This window comes from Geospiza fortis, unplaced genomic scaffold (genome assembly GCF_000277835.1).
Source record: "Geospiza fortis unplaced genomic scaffold, GeoFor_1.0 scaffold182, whole genome shotgun sequence".
In the NCBI taxonomy this organism is placed as follows: Eukaryota; Metazoa; Chordata; class Aves; order Passeriformes; family Thraupidae; genus Geospiza; species Geospiza fortis.
The window spans coordinates 1,975,938-1,992,675 of record NW_005054367.1 but is presented as its reverse complement, the minus strand read 5'-3'; the positions used below and the strand labels follow the sequence as shown (position 1 = coordinate 1,992,675).

Below are 16,738 nucleotides of genomic sequence, written 5' to 3'. Positions count from 1 at the left end.
AGACTAAATTGAGAACAATCACACAGTTCTAAGATGAGCTTTTCATTTAGGTCTTACTTTAAAGTCTGTTTTTCTCATTGCAGACATGCAAAATGTTATTCAAGCACAGTTTAGCAGGGAGGATGGCAACAACTGTAAGGAATTTCAGCAACACCAAATGTTATTTTCTCTTATTTGTCCCCTGAATGTAAAAGGAAAACTGAGTTTTACTTACATTACAATAATTATAGAAAAATCCAAGCAGTTCCATGGATCTCGAAGAAAAGTAAATTCGTTCCAAACAAATCCTCTTGCTACTACTTTAATCAATATTTCAGTAGTATAGACAGCAGTGAAAACGTGTCTGAGGAGGAAAGTGTATATTAAAGTTACAGAAATAAAAATATCAATGAGACTGATACACATTCAGGCACACTTCTATGTTTTCTCTGATTTAGTCCCTGCATGGAGATAAAGGTAGAAAATGTGAAGCCAAATAGGACAGGTTGCATTACTTTCAGAAGCATCATGGGGACAGGATGTCCTCCTGAATTTTAGTAAATTTTCCATATAACTCTACAAACACAAACATTCACACAAACATATGATGCTGTTTCTGGATGAAATATAGCTCACATTTCCTTAGCAAACATTTTCAAGACTGTGTTTATGTTCTAAAGCAGGCTGGAAAATTTCAAAACCTCACCATTCTGGCAGAACAATAACAACAAAAATTAATTTCAGACTGTTAAGTTTTCACATTTTATATATTTTTTTCTGACAAATACACTATAGCTGAAAGAAATCCTACAGAAAATTAAGTTCTCACCATGCTTACCCCAAAATAAAAGGAATTAAAATTACAGAACTTCTGAGGCTCCAGGCACACTTTCCAGATTTAATTCTGGAATATGAACTCAAGTTACACTGGATACAGGGCACAAGTACGAAAGGAAGCAAGACATTACAAATAAGTGGCTCCCTAGTGGGAACAACTGACTTAGGAGAGTCACCAGGAAACAGAGGAAAGCACAGAGGAAAGAATGAATATTTATTCCTTTATACCTTTTGCAAAAGGCAACTACAACAGGCATTCAGGTTATTGCTGTAGAATGAGAGATATTAAGTTAAAATCCTGCTGCAGTTTCTCAAAAAGATTTAATCCTCAAAAGGAAAAATGGGCCAACCTCCTCTGTTACTCTAGATGGCAAAATTAGGCAAGACAGAAAAAAGGGCATATGGGTGAGAGCCTCTAAGAAAAGGCACTGAGTCTCCACAAAAGACTGGGTGATATAATAACAATCCTCAGCCTTCCTCAGGGGTCTATCCAAGAATTTTCAAGCCGCAGAATTAGACCACCACATTATTTAAATTCTTCAGTCCTGCTTGTTAGTATCCTTGGAAAAATAGTGAGCACATGGCCATTGAGGTACTTACTCAGTCCAGTAGGCTTCTACAAGAAGGTGAGGGATAGTCATAGCCATACAATTGAGTAACACAGTAAATGTAATAATGCCAAGAAAAACTGTGAATAGTAGGTCAAGGAAAAAACCTCTGTATTATACAAAATGTGGTTCATGCAAGTTGCTGATTTCTGCACACAAACACCACACAAGCATTCAAAAAATAGCTTTTCATTTGAATATGCTCAGAACTTATCATGTGTTTTCCAAAGAAACTTATAACAGAATCACAAATTATCCTGAGTTGGAAGAGATCACAAGGATCACCAAAATCCAATTCCTGTCCTCACATAGGACCATCCCAAGAACCTCCCACCAAGATCAAATCTTCTCAGCTGGGTAAAATTCATGTTTTAAATATAAAAATGAATTCTTTGCATGTGCAGATGGTTTTAGAAGTTAGGACACTAGTGGGACATAACATGTATGACATGTTCAGACATGTTCACCTAAAAAGACCAATTTCCACTAATTAATAATTCCAAATAAAAGCAGAAAAAGCAGAAACAGAGGAACAGAATGACAGAAAATGGCACAGAATATTTTCATATTCAAATCATGGAAACCAATGAAAGGATATGAATGGATCAGAATTTTAATTGCCTTTTTTCTGACTGGATTAAAAGGACCAAATATAAACAAGGCAGGGGTGGCACTAAACCGGAAAATAGTCCTCCTTTTATTTAACACCATAAAGGTCTATAAAAAAAAAGGATTCATAGTACATGAAATATTTGAATGAATTACAAATTTGTGCAAAAATTACACGTTCAGTTTTTCAAGTCTGCATCTAGAGCTATATCTAAGTGCAGTTAGTAGCACAGCTTTCCTTTATTCTAACTTGGAGCTGTGACCTGATAATTCACACTTTGAAGGAAAGCAGCTCTATTGAAGTTCATTATTGCCTGAGAGAAAGAAGCCATAATGGGAATGAATATGAAGAGCAAGTAATCATATTCATTTGGTCAAAGTAATTAAATTACTACTTTGGGACTGTAACAATGGTCTTAATACCTTACTCTTAGTGTTACAGGTTACAAGAGATTATTTACAAGATGCAGATTGTGTAGCACTGCCAAAATCCTGAATAGTCAAAGCAAATTTTTAATTTTGAAATATCTCTAGATTGTCACATAACTCTAAATTTACACTGTAAATTCCTTCTAAGCTACCTTGAGGCCCATGCAGTCAGCACATTTGCCATATAGTAAAAATGAAATCTCTTGAATGAAAAACACAGTTTCCTAACTTTAATATAAATTTCTTCAACTCAATCAACCTTAGTTCTTCTTCATCAATAGTATCACTTTGATTACTTTAAGAAAAAAGTATCTCGAAGATCAAAGTCTAAAACATGTTCTCTGATAAAATTATTAAATTCCAATACCTCAGTGGCACACATTGAAACAGCAACAAGGACTGGATGGAACCTTCTGCTCTTCAGATCAAGTCTTCTTTGACAGTAGTAATAATTTAACTTAAGTATTTAATTTAGAAGGGATTCCTAGATTATCTAATTTATACACTGCTATAGTCAGCATCACCAACCACTTTGGAATAGCATGGAGTATGTACAATATAAATATGGAACAATAAACAAAGCCAGTGAGACATAAAGTTACAGAAAATTAATTTAAGACAATGAAAGTACATAGGCTTGCTACACAGAGTAATGGAAAAATGTGCCTCCCTTAATTTGTATAGTATTTGTAATTCAGTGAAAGCATCTGCATTCCAGTGTGACTGACTGTTGGGCAGGCACTGTTTACACAACAGGGAACTCAGCCCCACAGGCATCAGAGAAACTGCTCTGGAAAACAAAGCATCACTAAGCCCAGAATATATTTACTAATAAAGTGCACCAAACACATATTATGTTTTCATAATTAACTTTGATTCTTGACTGGAATTTAAAATACCTCTTCATTCCATGATGCACAGCATATCTTAGAACTCCCCCCCAAAAGCTGTCAGTAATGTTCAAAGCTCTGTATACAGAGCAATCAAACCCCAGCACCTCCTGAACAGAGCTTTTACTATCCCTTAAGAGCTCAGCAGGCAAAAATAAAAATAAAAAAAAAAGCTTTGGGAAGTTTTAACCTTGTGATCACTGTAGTATGGATCAAAATCCTCCAGGGGTTCCCCAACCAGCTCTGCAGGAATGTCCCCGTACAGAGATGGCAATGTTTTGCAGATTTTCAGGTCAAGCTGAGGAGTAAGTTTATCTTCTTCAACTCCTTGTTCTTTAGTCTCCTTAGTCTTCTCTTTAACTTTGACTTGCTCCTTTTTTTTGTTGGCAATCCTTTCCTCGATTGCTGCCAAGGACTCGGGGGTGAATCGTCGAAACCTGTTAGCTTCTGATGGCCAAAACAAGGGATCCATTTTTCCTTCTGACTGTTTGTCTCCAGTACTAGAGGTAACTTAAGAAAGAAAGCTCTTGACAATTACAGAATACCAGAAATTACACACAGCTTTAATATATATTAGATATATGATTTTTTACTTCTCTGAAACTCCGTGTCAAAATATAATAAAATAGAGTAGAATATGAACAGACTATTTCAATTGAAAAGAATCTACAATGACCATCCAGCCCAACTGCCTGACAAGTTCAGGGCTGACCATTGTAAGGCCTTGGGCATGCCCAAGTGCCTCTTAAACACTGACAAGCCTGGGGCATAAACCATCCACCTAGGAAGCCTCTTTCAGTGTTTGACCACCCTCTTGGCAAAGAAATGTTTTCTCATGTCTCATGTAAACTCCCTGCAGTGTGGCTTTGGACCATTCCCACATGTCCTATCACTGGATCTCAGGAAGAAGACCTCAGCACCTCATTCTCCACTTCCCCTCCTCAGGAAGCTGCAGATGAAGTCGCTGACAGCCATGAGGTCACCCCTCAGCCTCCTTTTCCCAAAAGCAGACAAGCCCAAAGCCCTCAGCAGCTCCTTGCAGGGCATTCCTTCCAGCCCTTCCACCAGCTTTGGTGCCCTCCTCTGAACACACTCAAGAACCTTCTCATCCTCCTTAAATTGCAGAGCCCAGAAGTGCCCACAGTGCTCCAGATGAGGCCACACCAACACTGGACGCACTCAAGGACCTTCTCATCCTTCTTAAATAGGGCTCAGAAGTGCCCACAGTGCTCCAGATGAGGCCACACCAACAACGGACACAGTAGGACAATCACCTTTTCTGACCAGCTGGTCCTGCTGTGTTTGAGGCACCCAGGATATAAGGCAAATCAGGATATACATGAGGCACCCATGATATAAGGCAAAACCAACTAGAAGTACATGGATTTAGAAGAATGAGTAATGAAAACCAGACCCAAAAAAGATCAACTACTTAATCTGGATCCACCCTGTGTGATTCAGGTTACAGAAGAGATATTTTTTTCCTTTGCCTTTCCAGCTTGGAAGCATTGAAATCACACCTCTATCACAAGTCTGACAATCATCTAATTGTTTCTCATGGTACATTAAAGTATCAGCAGCCTTGCACCTCAGCTACTGGTCCTCTGTACTTCCTGAAAACAGAATTTAATTCCACATGTCCCATCTCTAAGGCTCATCAGATCCATCCCTTCCACAGCAAGGCCAACACCAAATTCAGCTCAAGGCTTTGTCCAGTTGCATTTTCAATTACTCTGCTTGAGGTTTAAATCCTTGACAAACGGGTAAGGGTGGCAATGAGAAGCACTGAGGTGGCAAGGCAAATACTGTAAGTATTCAGTTACTAATGCCCAAATTTACCACACAACTGTAGATGACAGCAATTTACATGACACCAGTTCTCATCCACAGAAGATGAAGAAAATTTTGACCCATTACAGAATGATTTGTCCTTTGTGACTCACATCAAAACCAATTACTTCCATTTAATAACCAATTTTGGTCACTGCCAAGTCTTTAAAACACTCTGCATTTTTGATTGCTGAAGTCCAGCTGTGCTGCTACTCCTTGTGAGCTCACATGTGGACCATGTTAGAGAGTCAATACTCTCTTGCAATTACAGCTCTCATCTTTAGATGCAGATATATTTATTTTGAAAGAATAGGCAAGCAATAATGATTGTGTAATGATTTTGTTGGGGTTTATGGGACTTGGGAGGGTTTTTTTTTTCTCCTCTGAGACTTTCCAAGCATGTTCAGATCTGATCAGGAACCGCAGTAAGAGATCAGAATTTACCATGGTAACAAAATGGAAGTATATTACCAAAGAACTGTTACTTTGCCAAACCACACAGACCCATTTCCAATCGAAAGCTCAAAAGATAAATTGAAAATCAATATGTTATTTTTTTTTTTTAATTTGCAATAACTTTAAAAAGATCAATTTTATCTTCAAAGCAGTTTTAAGGACAATAGAGAAACTCGGCTTTTAGGGAACTACGTCAACAATAAATTAAGCAAAGAAAATGGTTTTAGCAAATGCAACTATCATTTTTGTATTAAGGACTTCAGAGCTGAATTAAAAAAAATTAAAAAAGAGTGAGACAGAAGTATTGATCAAGAGCAAAAAATGCAACACATTCCCTTCAGTAACTGTGACCAGAAGTCATAATTGGATAAACTTCCATGGACATCCATGAGAGGATTTCTTCAGCAGACCTGTACCAGAAATGCACTGTGCTCACATGGAACAGACTTCCTGGCCTTTGATCAACTGCCAAGTATTTATGGATTGTGACTTGGTTTAGGAAAAAGGAAGCTAAGAAGATGTGACTGAAAAATACTTCTAATACAAAGGACTAAAATGATATTAAAAAGACAGAGTGACTACTTGGAATTCCTGAAGCTCAGCTAAACTCAGCCACCTCACCATATACTGCTGAGTTAGTTGAATTTTTAAGGCAAGACACTGAAAAGTGTTACTCTGAGAAATAATTTCAATTTTTGCATGGGACACAAAAGCTTCCCCAAAAACTGATTCTGGGAGGGAAGATACAGAACAAGTTTTCTTAGCACTACCCTAAGCACCAAATTTATTCTAGAAACTGAGAGAAGAAACTTGGGTGTGTGACTACAAGCTAGTGCAAAGAAATTGTAGGTCAGTTTGTACTATGTCAATATGCTGCTGAGGCAGATACAAGATTACAGTTCAGATCTGTTAATTTCCAGTATAGCAAATGAAAGAAATTTGCATTGAAATTAAATTAAGAGTTGGAAATCCTACAATAGGTTTTGATATCTCTGGTCCTGTAGTAGAGACCAGTCCATCAGTAACAGATACAAATGCACTGGTACCTTCAGTTACTAAAGTACCACTTTCTACAGGATCAGGGATGCATTAACACATTTTTCTTTTTAATTTAAAGTGGAAATGACTTGGTTTTCTCATCTTGAGAGGAATTGCATTCGGTGTACAAAGCTAGGCATTGTTTGAGGTTAACCTAGTTGGCTTAAGGATGCTGTGAAAATGACACAGAATATTTTTATGTCAAAACCCAAGGAATTCCAGATATATTGATGAAATTTACTGAACAAATAACCTGCAAGGTACTAGAAAGGGATGAAAAAAGAGTCACTAAGGGAAACAGACACCAGGCACTACTAAAGTACAATTTGTTACTAAAATTTCTTAAGATAAAGGGTATTTCTAGAAGAGCAAAGCAATGCCAAAAAATAAATCTATTAATACAATGTTTCAGAGACTTGAATTACAAAATGCTTGCTGGGGTACTGACTAACCAGTAGAGAGGAAAACGAACAAATTTAGACTTTTGGATTGAAAAACAAAATACAAATTCAAGCCTTATATACAACTCCTTGATTTGGCTCCATTTGTATGAATTTCAGAACTCTTTTTAGCTCCCTAAAAGCACAGAGTTCCTTTTAGATGCAGCCATCAAACTATTGACCGTAAGATATCAACAATCCCCAAAAGTAGAATTGAAACTGATAAAACTGCTCAGTAAAATACAATAAAAGTCAGTAAGGGGCATTTATGAGATGTTTCTCAAAATAGGAAAATTAGTAGGAATGTAAATATAAAAATGTCCCTATTTGTGTTTCAATCTAGTTTTAGCATAGATTGTAACCAATTCTGTCAAATTACTCAAATCAACTCCCTTGTCAAGGGCCACCAATTGAATATTTCCTGTGAGCACCTGGATCTGGAAAAAAAATAAAGAGTAAGCCAACTGTAGTTTGGTTTTAGTGTGCATTTAGTATAGTCTTTCACAGAGGAATAAAGAATAAAATGTGTTCACCTCTTCACCTGAAATAAGAAAAAAAAAGGAGAAAGCAGCTCACAGCAACACCTTATGAAACAGGACAGGAATTCCCTGTTTTCTGTTCTGTACCTTGCCAAAAGCTTCTGCTATAACCTACTCAGTTTCAACAAGCAGAAAAAGAATTCTGTTTCTGATCACCATTTTCTTCTATTTAACTGCCAGTGATGGTGAACAGATCTAACAGATTTTAGTCCTTAGTAAAATCCAACTTGGACATTTAGAGGACTACTGCTGTTTCTAAAATACACAGCCATTTCTTCCACCCAGCACTTTGTCCCCCATTCTCCACTTCTCACCCATCACCCCATCTCAAGGAAAAGTTTGTGTCTGGATGGGTTGGATAAATATCTACCAATGCAGATTTTTGGGGATTTTTTTCCTACCAGTGCAGTTTTTCAGTGGTTTGATTTTTTAACATGTGTAATAGACAAAGACTAATATAATATAATATAATATAATATAATATAATATAATATACTCACTCATTACTTCCAAATTCAGAAATCAATGCAATGGGCTAGACTGTGCATTACTTAAACATCCTGGAAAAAAATCACTCACCAGTATTTTTGTGAGAAAAACATTCCAGACTTGTGTAGGTAAAGAAATTTTAGTATGTCAGGTTCAGTGTAAATAAGATTAGACAATACTAAAGCAAATTTGAGGAATACTCTGCATGAGGTGATAAAACAGAGCAGTCAGTAATTAATATGATAATAATTAATGTGACAATAATTAATAGTAATTAATATGACAAATATATCAATGTTCAGTAAAATGTTTCACTGACACAGGTAAATTATAGGAAGAGCTACATGTTTACAGCAATGTAGTGGTTTTACATTAATGACAGATTTTCTTACATAGATGCTCCCTGTACCTAAAATAAAACCACATCTAATACTTGGAAAGATGTCTGCACATATTTTATTTATATACAGACACACACATGTATACATATATCCCCAAATATTTTGATCAACTAGACATAGAATCAAATTAAGATAATTAGCAATTGAGTTTTCTCTAGCATACAAATACTTAGTAAAAACAAAATACTCACAATATCCCCTTCAAATTAGACAAGCCTTCACACAGATTTCTGAAGGTAATGTTGGCTGGCTGTTTTCTCCAAGGAGACAAAAAGTCTTGGTTTTCTCACCTTCACCTTTCCATTCCCAACAACATCATTTCTCCTGAGCCAGCTCCCATGCAGAAAGTTTTCTTTGTAGTGGGATGCCTGTGGGAGGGATGGAGGGAGGAGCTTGGTCGCATTTCTGAAAACAGTAAATGAAATTTTGTGCTCTCACTGACAACACTGTAAGAAAGGGAAAAGTGCTTGGGTGATACTTTTGAAGAATAATCACCCAAATATTAATTATTATTTTCTTTCTGCTGAAATCATAGTTACATTTATTAAAAGCAAAAGATGGATTTTTGTTCAATTGGAAATATATGCGTAAAATGGTAAGAAAGCAAAAGGTTTCCTATCTCACATTTCATTCTAAGCTTTTAACCATGAAGTCATGCATTAAATATTGGCACAAAATTTGCCTTTCATTAAAAGTTTTGTTTAGAAATTAGAGTATATATTAATATTTTTTGTTCATTAATTTCCACTTTTTATTATTCCCAGTCTCTGATATATGTTCATTATATCTTATACAGACAAAATCTGAAATTCAAATATACTCTCTGTTATACCCAAGTCCAGAGCCCAAAATACATTCAATATCATGCCATAACCTCCAATAAAACATACAAACCTTGTTTGAGCAAAATGAAAATCACAGCATTTATCCTCATATGTGAAATAACTTATTTTTTCAAAAGGGATGTATAAAGCCTGCTAGCAACAGGTACTGGAGAGTAACACACATCCACATTCATGGTAAGCCCTAATGGTAAGCACAGTTATTTCTCTTAATTACATCAACAGAACCCATTACTGTCTGAAATTTCTTTTCTTCTTTATTAAGTAGAACATAAATCTTTCCTATCATCTTTCCCGATGATAAGAGAGCTACTCTGGGTTTTGCAGGAAGAATTCTGCTGAAGGAACTACGCTGTCCTTAAAAGCCAGGCAGCACTAATGCACACAAAGAAACAAACAGTGATTAAACATTTTTCTGGATAGGTACAACTGCAGATGGATTTAAAAGAAATAAAACTCTAAGTGTTCTGTGGTGCAAGAAGCAACAGGACATTTAAGTACCAGTGTAAGTTATTTTTCTAGAAAGCAAGATTATGTTCTCAAGACAAGTTCAATTAAGAGAGCAGAATTTTCAAGATCACTCAGGCATCACTCTATAAAAGAACTACATTTACAATGCTGTACCACTAAATGCAATAAAGATCCCTACCTGCACGTATTTATTCTGCTGTATCTTCTCCATCCATCTGGCCCTGTGAAAAATGGGGCACAGGGGATTAACACAGACCTCAACACAGCAAAAAGGATTGCACTCCTTCTGGACACTGTAAGGTTTAAAATCCAAAAAGCGAGAGCTCAGAGAAGATTTTTTATCTGCAGCAGCTTAGGACTTGCAGCTAACCACAAAACACTCAGACAAGTTACTTCTCTTGTGCTACAGTGGAAAATTTCCTTTCTCCCATTAGGAAGACAGTTTCTTACAGTGGGAGAGGGCAGAAAACCAGCCTCAGAGTAACACTATCTTCTTCCCTTTTTCATTCATTATTCCTGTATAAATAGGAGGAGGAAAATTGAGGAAATAAAAAAAACTGACGTTTAACAATAAAAAGATAATGTTTGTTATATAAGTTACTAAAATTAAATTCATTACAGAAATTACTGTTAATTTATTCACCATGCTCTTGACGTGGATCTGTTTCCTCCATTAACTGCAAAGTACAGCACTTTTCTTTTTCCTTTTTATTGCCAGAGCACAAGACAAATATTTCTTGTTGGTAGCATTAGCACACCACCATTAGCTTAATGACTAGGAGTGTACAGATGTCAAGAGCTGAATAAACCAGATTTTTGCATAATTAAATGTATCTTGTAACTGTGCCATAACTCTAAACATTAGTTGCTGCTTTAAATTATGGATCAGAAATGCAGTCATGAAAGATTTCAAGGCATCTGACAGCTCATGCACACTGCATGACCCTCTCATCCCCAGGTTCCATCCAGCCACCTCCACCCTTGTCCTGTGTGACTGAGACTTCCCCCCAATAATTTGCTGACCATGGAACCCCTGCTGTGGGACAGCTGAAATTAAGATCATCAAAAATCTCTTTCTCACTACATTATCCTCCAAGATACATCTGTATTATTAAGATACTCTGTCTCAAATTGGCCAAAATCACAAGCTAGACACAAGATCCCACATGGATGCAAGAGGGAATGGAGCAAGAATTTCAAATAAACAAATCATTGCCATCAGTTGATGTATCTGTAAACCTAATCCCAAAATCTGTGCACTGACCTCTCCAACAGTGTCTTTGTATGATTCATACAAGCACAGAAAGTTTGAGTAAAGAAATGTTTTACAGAGACAAAATAAATACATTTACCAAAGATTTAATGGAGAAATCAACATTCCTTTACTTGCAAGTTAAAAACATCCAGTAACTTTGACCATAACAGTTGGAAGGAAAACTACCAAAGCCTGAGAAAGATGTCTCATATATTGAAGAAATGGTTCCTGCGAAACAAAATCATACAATCCATAACTAGATCATGTCATCCATTGACAAAGAATGCTATTAAATTTAATATAAAGTATCATTTTGAGTGTTTTAATTTAGGTCAAGATTCTCACAGAGGCAAATCACAACTGTTAATTACAGTTTATGGTTATGAGTTTATGGTTATGGTTCACTGTCCATTAGCCAGCACCAACCACAAGTGAGCCTGAGACAAACACAACGATGCCAATGATCTCCATTAGAATCAGCAAATGCAAATCACTCTTCACACAGAAAACCCCACAGAACACAGAAAATTCAGCTGTGCACATAAAAGCAAAGAGGTGTGAACACAGACACCAAAATAGTCTCCTGAAAGCAAATCTCAGACTCTGGAGAGCAGGGAATGGAAATCATGTCAGAGGGAGCACAGATTTTGAGTTTTGTTAAAGAGATGCACCACAGGAATAGAGCTTGTCTTTTTTGGGCACAATGAAAATAAACAAAAATCATACTCATAGTAAAAAGCTTTTATTAACAAAAATCAGTTGTTATTTTTGTCTCCTTACTATATGCAAAGAAAAAATGTTTCCAAGTAACTTTAGAGGTAAAAATCAGAAAGTTGCATTAGAGAGGAGGAACTGTTTAAATGTTGTAAACCTGAACAAGTGATTTTGTGACAGACAGAATTTCTCAACAGAAAATCATAACGTCTTGCAGATGCATGAGAGCTTTAATATTGGATGGCTTTTCAAGCTGAAGTTAAAACTAGTCAAATGCAGACCAGTAAAATGTCACCAGTATTTAACAGGATGGATCATTTTCTATTGAAACAGCTTGTGAGCACCTGTGGCCTTCTCAAATACTCAAAATCATTGGTGTCTGATAGTGCCAGTACACCTTTGTTTTTGCATCCCCACCTTGCTTTATGTTGACAAGGAATTCACAGCAGATTTTCAGAGGGCAATAATTCATTATAACACAGATCTTGAGCAGTATGATACCTTGAGATTTAACTTTCATATTTTCCAGATTCTGTACTGCATTGGTATATTACTCTGAACTTCATATAAAGTGTTAGCAAGTTCTCCTCACAGTTCAGTCACACAAAATAATCCTTTTCCAGCTTGAGAACGAAGGACACCGTTGCAGCTTCAGGCCCAAAAAGTACAAACAACAGGGAATTGAGGAGAGCAATCTGGGAGGATGGGACTGCATAACCTGAAGTTGGAATTGGACAATCAACCCCAATATGTAAAAGGACCAAAACTTATAGAAGTGTAAAAACTCGTGCCTCAGAGTCCATCTTGGGTCCATCCTGGGTAGAGCCATGGTCAGGCTCTTCTACTGCCCGAGGTGCATCCTTTGAAGGCCTCTTAATAAATCCCTACTTTATTCCTTTAACTCTGTCTAGCTTCTGTTCTAGGTAGCCTCTTTAGGCATCAAGCGTAGAAGCTGCTAACTCTGATGCTAACAACTCATAAATTATATTTCTTACAAATTTATGTTTAAAAGGTCCTTTACTGGTCAGCAATAAAACTTCATACCCCTTGGTAATTCAAGGATTTGCATTGGAGACGCTTGCAATGAAAATTACCTGCAGAGATTTCTGTTTACTCTGGCTGTAGCTTCGGAGAATTTGCAATCCTCCTTCCTATCTGTAACCGAAACTGGCACACAGGGAGTGCAGCGCCCACAATTTGGGAAGCACTATAACCTCTGGAATATCACATTAAGAGTGATCTCCAAGTAATGCACACACATTTGTTACAACGCAAACTCAAATGTATCCTTTATGGGCTGAACTAATTCAGCTGCTGGCCAGAAGCTTCAGGATTCCCCTTAATTTCAAGAGTGACTAATTTCAAGATGTAGAGGAGATTCCTGGAATGTCTTATAAAATATCATAACCCTGGAACAAGAACAAAAGTAATAGGGGACATCAGGAAAAGAAAAAAAAAAGGGGTGGGAAAATACAGAAATACATCTGCTTTGTTACACTTGAACACAGAATGACTAAATATTACATACACAGTAAAACCAAAACAATACACAGAGAAAGTAATATACAAAATCTCCAAAGGCACAAGTCCAGAAAAAAAGAGAGGCTTTGGCAAATTATTTGTGAGATAAACAAAATGTGCTACTCAATCTTTCTTAGAAAAGAATCTAAGAGTGTAAAGGACATGCTGTATTTATCAAGACAGTAATTTGCATGATTGCCATTTCCCTTTTTTCATGCTGCACAACGAAATAAGAAATTGACAGACATGAAATTTGGTATTTGGTAAATAGCTAATTGACTTTACAGAACAACAGGAAATAGCTTTTATGGTAAGTACACATTAAAGGCATTGTCACACAAAATAGCTTTCTGCCTAATGACCTAATGTACACTGAAGAAGTCTGAAAATGATCTCAGTGCCTGAAGTTCGAGTTATTCCATCTGTTTCTTCTTAGTGTTCTGAAAAACAGTATTAGTATTTCTGAAGCATTTTACATTTCTCCAGAGTCAGATGCTAAGAGCAAAATCCTGCTCTTACAACCTCTGAAAGGTTTCCAGCATTTCTGATGCAGTCTCATTAACACAGTTTATGAATTCTCCCCTTCCATGGCATGGGCCTCCAAACACAACTATGAAATGAGAAACACCAAGAGGCCAGCAAAGGTTGAGATATTTGGTTTCACACCTGTTTCTTACTGTACCTCTCTATATGATTAAAGTCTAAACTGCAACATGTCAAGAATGCAACTAATAAAAAAAATAATGTGGAGGTGTTTTTGTTATTGCTGTGCAAGGCTTACACAGAACCTTCTTTTCCCACTGCCACACTGGCAAAAGAGCCTGGGGAGGCATGGGAGGCTGGGAGGAGACATGGCCAGGACAAGTGACCCAAACTGACCAAAGGGATGTGGGAATCCTTAAAAATCAGAAGGCTTTGGGAAAGCTGCAAAAGGCAGGCCTCAGAGACAGCAGGACTGTGATTGGAGCTAAGCAGCAGCCATGAGATTGGTCAGCAGAAAAATTACGTAAGAAGTAGAAAAGCAAGGACAAATAGAACAATGGTCGGTGTATTAACGCTTGTCTACAATAACTCCCTATGCTACAGAAAAGTTTATCTAGTGAGATATTAGGAAGCTCTAAGCTTGATAATGGAGCTCTATGCATTGTGTTTTAAGGTTGCCAGCAGGTATTGTATTTGAAATAAGCAAGCATTGTTTAACCAAATATACATGTGCTTATAGTGGTTGATAGAACTACTGTCACTATGCTTTTGCTTTGTGTGATTGGTCAAAAAACTTTTAAAGTGAGTTGTAACATTAAGTTCTTCTTCTGCTGCTTGGGATGTGAGCAGCTGGCATCTTCCCATTGGCATAACCATGTAATGGGACTGGAAAATAATGGAAAATAAAACAGCTCAAGGCACATTCCTAGCAGTCTCATCCCATTCATGATTTGTACCCAGCCCCCAGCCAGCAAGAAGGGATACTCCAGCCCATGACATCATGCTCAGGAAAAAGTGCAGGGAAGAAGGAGGAAGGGGGCAACATTCAGAGTGTTGGCATTTGTCTTTCCAAGTCACTGTTCCACATGATGGGGCCCCTATTTCTTGGAGATGGCTGAACATCTGCCCAACCACGGGAAGCACGGAATTAATGCTTTCGTTTTGCTTGCTTGTGTGCATGGCTTTTGCTTTCCCTGTTAGACTGTCTTTAACTCAACCCACGAGTTTTCCAGCTTCTACCCTTCTGATTCTCTCCCTGATCCTGCTGGTGGGGAGTGAATAAGTGGCTCTGAGGGGCTTTGGCTGCTGGCTGGCGTGAAACCACAATTCCTTATTCACCAAACACTCCACCCACTGAATCCATCTCTCTCCAGTTCAGATGATGCCTTGTGCAGGCTGATCTAGAACAGAGACCAGACAGAGTTAAAGAATAAAGTAGGGATTTATTAGGAGGCCTCAATGGACCCACCTTGGGCAGCCCAGCCAGGGCTACACCCAAGATGAACAAAAATGGTTACAAAATGGACCACCTGTCACAGGGTTTCTCACTTTGATCAGTTCTGCTCCATTTGCATCTTGGAGTTCATTGTCCAATTCCAGCTTTAGCCCATGCAGTCCCACCCTACTTGTTTTTCTCTCTTCAGTCCATATTATTTATGCTCTTGGGCCTGAGATTTGGATCATTTGTCCTTGGTCCCAACTAGAGAAGGAATTGTTTTGTCTCCCTACTCTGTGAAGAGAGCTCACCATCCCCTAATATGAAGCTCAGAACTGCACACTAAAGCAGTACAGAATCTGAAAAATATAAAAGCTAAAACCTGAGGCATAACAGAGAGAAGGATGTTGTGGGGATCATGTCAATGGCTTTACAGAAATGACATCCAGAGCCCTTCCCTTGTCCACTAATGTGCTCACTCCATCACAGAAAGCCACAGGGGTGGTCAGGCAGTATTGTATTTGCAGGGTGCCCCAATGAAGGAAGGAATGATGAATCTGACTCCATGTTTTCAGAAGGATAATTTATTATTTTATGATATATATTATATTATACTATATTAAAGAACACTATATTAAACCATACTAAAGAATACAGAAAGGATACTTACAGAAGGCTAAAAAGATAATAATGAAAACTCATGACCCTTTCTAGAGTCTTGACACAGCTTGGCCCTGATTGGCCAATGAGTAAAAACAACTCGCTTAGAATCTAATGAAACAATCACCTGTAAGTAAACAATCTCTAAACACATTCTACATGAGCAAAACAGAAGAGAAGCAAATGAAATGAGAATGGTTTCTTTTTTCTCTGAAGTTTCTCAGCTTCCCAGGAGAAAAATCCAGAGCGAAGGGATTTTTCCAGAGAATATGAGAATATGAATGCCACAAGGCAGGACTTGCCCTTGGTGAAGCCATGCTGGCTGTCCTGAGTCACCTCCCTGTCCTCTGTGTGCCTCACTGCAGCTTCCAGGAGGATCTGTCTGTGATCTCCCCAGGCACAGAGGGAAGGCTGACAGGGTGGGAGTTCCAGCAGCCTCCTTTCCACCCTCTTTAAGGATGGGCAAAAATGTTTCCCTTTTCCCAATTACCTGGGACTTCACCTGACTGCCAGGACTTTTCAAATACTTAGGGAGAGGCTTGGCAACTACATCAGACAAATCCCTCAGGCTTTGGGCTGTATCCCATCAGGTCCCATAGACTTATGTACATTCAGGTGTTGTAAACCTGATTGTTACTCACATTGAGAAGCATTGTTGTTACAGCAGTGGGAAGATTATGATTTAAGGTATCTCCTAAGACAAATTTGAAATGTGTTTATTGTTTTTTGGGTTTTTTTTTAATATAAAATGAAGGCTTGTTTTTTTTCAGTTTAGATGTGTGCTGGCTTCAGGCTAATGGTAATTGTTGAAG

General features: G+C 37.6%; 1 protein-coding gene across 1 annotated transcript in view; it reads right to left on the bottom strand.

The window, feature by feature from the left end:
- The window catches only part of LOC102045246 (sodium channel protein type 5 subunit alpha), a 38,687-nt gene extending 29,831 nt beyond the window's left edge, over positions 1-8,856 (bottom strand). Inside the window, exons 1-5 of the mRNA XM_031059737.1 lie at positions 8,737-8,856; positions 3,543-3,862; positions 2,023-2,141; positions 1,417-1,506; positions 215-343 (exon numbers count right to left, since the gene is read on the bottom strand). Coding sequence (XP_030915597.1) covers positions 215-343; positions 1,417-1,506; positions 2,023-2,141; positions 3,543-3,824 — 620 coding nt within the window. The 5' untranslated portion in view covers positions 3,825-3,862; positions 8,737-8,856. The remainder of the gene's footprint in view (positions 1-214; positions 344-1,416; positions 1,507-2,022; positions 2,142-3,542; positions 3,863-8,736) is intronic.
- Between the last annotated feature and the right edge of the window lie 7,882 nt (positions 8,857-16,738).